Source organism: Leuresthes tenuis, unplaced genomic scaffold (genome assembly GCF_036924035.1).
Source record: "Leuresthes tenuis unplaced genomic scaffold, fLeuTen1.0.hap1 SCAF_3, whole genome shotgun sequence".
In the NCBI taxonomy this organism is placed as follows: Eukaryota; Metazoa; Chordata; class Actinopteri; order Atheriniformes; family Atherinopsidae; genus Leuresthes; species Leuresthes tenuis.
This window is the reverse complement of record NW_027325357.1, coordinates 14,001,929-14,006,806: the sequence shown is the minus strand read 5'-3', so window position 1 is coordinate 14,006,806 and position 4,878 is coordinate 14,001,929. Positions and strand designations below refer to the sequence as shown.

General features: G+C 42.7%; 1 protein-coding gene across 1 annotated transcript; it reads left to right on the top strand.

Moving 5' to 3' along the window:
- Positions 1–376: 376 nt before the first annotated feature.
- Positions 377–4,149, top strand: LOC140303248 (uncharacterized). Its single transcript, XM_072381934.1, has 3 exons — positions 377–460; positions 976–1,125; positions 2,625–4,149. The coding sequence occupies exons 1-3, from the start codon at positions 451–453 to the stop codon at positions 3,734–3,736; spliced, it is 1,272 nt and encodes a 423-aa protein (XP_072238035.1). The 5' UTR covers positions 377–450; the 3' UTR covers positions 3,737–4,149.
- The last annotated feature ends 729 nt before the right edge of the window (positions 4,150–4,878 follow it).

The window sequence follows — 4,878 nt, the reverse complement described above, 5'->3', positions numbered from 1 at the left end:
GTCTTTAATATTAACTATGGATGGAAAACCATTCACAATTAACAGTCATTTTCTATAAACAAACGATGAACAATTCTGGTTCATGTGACATTCTGCTATTCTGATCAAAAACTGTGTGTAACAGAATAGTTTTTACATTCTCACTCGCACATGTCTACCCATCATCAGCTGGTTTCTCATTAGATAAGCAGGCAGACAGACGCAAACATTTGCATCTCTCGTGTTAGTAGGCTGTCGGACTGGTTTTCTTGCCTGCACAAACAATGCCACACCCTCGAAAATGCATTCTGTTACCTCCACAGACCAGGTGCAGGGAGCACATGAGTGGGGGGAGTCGAAGGGGAGAAGGAGGGAGGGCCATTATCCCCGAGAGGGTGGAGCAAAGGGGGAGGTGAAGAAAGCGGATGAAGCATTTGAAGCTCATATTGACATGCTGCTCTGCGGGCTCATATGAGCACAGGTAAGAACTAATGCCTCAGAACTTCATGGCAGACTTTTAAGAAGATCTAGAGGTATCTTTTTCTGTTAAATGACATTTGAATGATCATAAAGATGAAGGAAATGTGTTCAGGTTTGTTCCAGGCTGATTTAACAAAGTCAAAGACAGGTGGATTTGTTTGTGGTCAGAGTTTGCTAAAGATAAACATCTGCGGACGTTACTGAAAAGTTTAGTCATTGCTGCTGTCACTGCTACTGTTAGATGCATCATCATATCTTGCATGTTCCCACAGGCAGACAGCCGAACTTGTTTCTGAGCCTCTACATTTTGAAAAGCTGAAAACATCAAAACTGGTCCAAGGTTCATTAGCAGTGTACATAACAACATATTGATCCAGAACTATGGGGCAGAAACATTCAACAGAATGGGGAATTATAATGACATTCAAATGGCATTCCTGAGCTCCTTTACCCGGAGGCAAGACTGGCAAAACCAGTCTTTTGAAATGTTGGCCAATATGTGTTGTTATGTTGCAGCTATGGATGGTGTGTTGGAAGGAGCGGTGGTGTTGTGTGCATGTAAACTGGTCTGCAGCCTTCTCTTCCTGCCCTCACTGGTAGCGTCACACAGTCCTGTCAGCTTCTGCTGCTGTTGCCTCCTGATCTTCACTGACTTCCTGGTCGCAGGTGAGGACACAACCAGGTGCACTGCTCAACACAGGCCTCGAATCCATGGTCTTTTTAGGTTGTTTATTTATTCAACACTGACACAGCCCTTTCAGAAAAATCTCGATCTAGGATTTCTGATTTTACTACTAACGCTAGATAAATCCACCCTCATATCTTCATACTGTTCAAGAATAACTTAACACTCCCTGATATTTGGGGGTTTGCGGGCCGTCACTGGCATCAGCTCCCCTCTCTGCTGCAGCGATAAACAGGTGTACTCTGGCACCTTGTGGCATCACGGCTAGGTGTGGTTACATGTGAAAACAGAGTGTATTTCTGACAACACCCATACGCGCTGCTGGGTGCAGTCAGCGTTGAAACAGGCTAAAAGATTTCAAACAGCAACAAAACAGCGGGGGCCTTTCATCTAGAATAACCTTTTAAGCAAAAAAAAAAAAAAGAAAGGTATATTACAAATGTTTTCTGCATAAAATCAGATATAAAGATAAGAGGAGCGCTTCAATAAATGTTCTCACTTGCTGCCTCTGAAAAGGGTTTTAAATTGGATCCTGCAGAATGCTTTTAACAGTATTAAAGTGTATAGTGTTGAGAAATATTTGTATAAGTCACCATTGTGAGAGCTGACAACAGAGAATAAATAAATTAAATTGGATTAAGAGTGACAAAATGGCTGCAAACCAGCACAGCAACCACACATTTCCTCTCGCTTCTCATTTGTGAGGTGATGTTATAGTTAACCGATCAAACAATTAAACTGCTGAATGACTGAATCAATTCAAGGATGCCACTTTAAGTATTTTCATAACACTTTTTTGAATTTCCCCCACTGGGGGATGAATAAAGTATTTTTCTATTTCTATTCTATTCTGTTCTTTAGGCTCTCAGATTTAATTTAAGGATATTCCAGGAATTCCTGGAAGTGATAGAAAGTTTAGACTCGGTGTCTTTGTACTTTTTTCAGTTGGCACAGACTGAGCTGCACCTCAAGAAATTTAGGATGCAGTGTTCATGCTGATTGACCTATAATAAAGGGAGACGTTAGTGTTGTGGCAATACTTGTGAGCAGTCTGGAAGCAGGAAGATGAAAGTGAATAGAGGCACTTATTGAAGATAAAAGTGTTAGCAGGTAATAGCTTGATCAAAGGGAATTAAGGGTGCACACACACATTTGCACAGTGATGTCAATTTAATTCTGAAGCTCCTCTGACCCTGAAGTTAAAAATAAACACTCGTCCTGAATGTGCCTCTCTGTCCATATCACTCCCACTGATTAGTTTTTGAGACAGAGAGATGGGCACATCTTATCTTAATGTCCCTGACTGCCCAGGGCCAATGTCGCTGGGGCACGGCCAGCTTGACTCCTCACAGATAATGAACTCACTTACACTCAGTATGCCTTGACAGTTAGAATGACTATACTGATGTAACCCTTTAATTTGCCTCATCTCCCCAGTCAGACTCCTCTAACTGGTTCACTCTGTCTTGTGTTTCCACAGTTTTTCTGAGTTTACTATGGCTCATTGAATGCTGGCTGACTGAATTGAACCCACCAGGTGATGTCATTGCTCTGCGTTTCCTGCTCTTTCTCAGTCACACCTATGCAGCAGTGTTCCTCTTGACCACATTTCTGACTGGTGTGGAGACTCTGATCAGACTCCTGTGGCCTCACGCAGTCGCTGATCACAGGAAATCGAGTCGAGTGGTGGGCTCTGATGGACAGAGTTGTTATGTTGGGGAGGTAAATGTCGAAGAGGACGAGGACGTCAGCGGCTCAGATAACGGCACGAGCTGGCCTCAAGTTGTCGGCTTCCTCTGCTGCCTGTCGGTGTGGGTCTTCGTCGCACTCATCGTCAGGTGGCATTTGAAGATGGAGGAGGTGTGGACGGTTGTCTGTTTGCACACATCCGACTCTCTTGTCAGATGTCTGCCCAATCTGTTCACTCCCGTGCCCAGCGCCATGACTCCCTGGTGGGTCATGGTCTTCCTCTTCTTCCTCCTGCTCCTGCTGACCATCAGCACATGCCTGCAAAGGCAACACCAGGCCCCAGTGCAGACAGAGAGGATACATGAAGGGAAACATGGCAACTGTTGCTGGAAAGACTTTGTTCCGGTGTTGTCTGCACCCTCCAAGCCCATGCATACTGGGATGTCAGTGTCAGATCCACCACAGTGTGTTGACCCAGAGAAAACAGACTGCACCTGCACTGGCAACAGAGCATATTCCTGGAACGGTGTGCAGATGTCGGCCCATCACCATGGAGACATTGTCTTCATCTCCCGCGATTGTTTGTCTGAAAAGAGGGGAGGACAGGAGCGCAAGAGCACAAAGACAGGTATACCTTTGACATTTATCACAGAGGAGCACACGGACTTACAACGCAGGAACTGGTGTGGGTGGCAGTGGTGGGGTTTTCCAAGCCTGGAGGGGAAAGTAATGACAGGGTTATTGGGTGTGCTTCCCATTTTCATGCTGCCTTTCAACCTCAGCGTGAATATTCTTCTGATCAGGACTATAGACACTCTGCTGGAGTGTTGCATCAAATCTTTACTTTCAGCTGCAGCAGACACCAGAGACACATCAACCTCTCAAAGTGTAACAAAAGTTTAAAAAAACTAAACTCGCATGAAGAAAAAGTGGACACTGACTGGTGTCCTTTGCATCAGAATCATCATTAATATTACTTGTGTGCAGACAGCAGGTCTACCTTTTAAAAATATGGAGAGCAAACACACTGTGCAAGGCAGCTATTCACGTGCAAGGAATAATATTTGAAACCTGCTGAAAGGTGCTGAGGAAGCAGGTTGAGGCGTGCATGGAAGAGAGACACTAAACCTGAGAGGAACAGATGGCTGGAAGGCTTTCTTAAACTCTTCAGAGCTTTGGTTTCTTTAGACATTTGTCTTTGCACAATGAGTTACAAAACCTTCCAGATTAGAGACAGCTGATCCTGAGGCAAACAGTATTTTGAAAGTTGTGATATGAAGTCTGCATACCACAAAACTTGAATAAAGCTGTGTAAAGTGACTTGGTTTAGTTTTTTTCTTTGTAGTTACTTTTCTGCTCTTAAATTAATTGAATTCAAATGAGTGAACTGTTCCTATGGGCTGGAACTAACTGAGTACTTAAGATCAAGTATTTAAGATAGATATTTGTCCTGAAAATATTTGGGATTTGATAAATAAAGATACAATTGACCCTTTTAAACTTTTTTTGTACTGAAACTGATTACTGAACATGCTTTTAGGCACAGAGGGACCTTGTTTGTCAAAAGACCTTTATATAGTATTTATCCCAAAGAGACACAAAACAGCTGAATGGAAAAAAAAAAGAGAAGTGACCGAAAGAAACTGAAAGAGGAGAGAGCTGTAAAGAGGAATAAATTACGATGAAAAGATGGAAAACAACCAAGTTTTAATGCAAAACAAGTCAAACTAGAGAATACAAGCACAGACAGAGGCAGAAACGGCTAATTTGAGGCACAAAATACCCATGACATGAAAAATGAGCACAAAGAGACCAGACGCCAACAAGAAAAACAAAACAGGACTGTGTTCATTAAAAATGAAAACTGTGGACCATTTAAAAACAATTTCATCATTTTCTTTTGATCACCTTAAGAGCCTAAAGTAAAAAAAACAATTAGGCATATGCAAACTATGCATATGCAAACTAAAACCAGCACACTGTTGGTACATGTTACTGCAGCCAAGACTCAGCTTTGAAGATTAATCATCTTCCACCTGAAGGGT

Coding starts and splice junctions, on each gene's coding strand:
- LOC140303248 (XM_072381934.1), top strand. Junction 1,126..2,624: donor CACTGACTTCCTGGTCGCAG/GTGAGGACACAA, acceptor GTGTTTCCACAG/TTTTTCTGAGTTTACTATGG.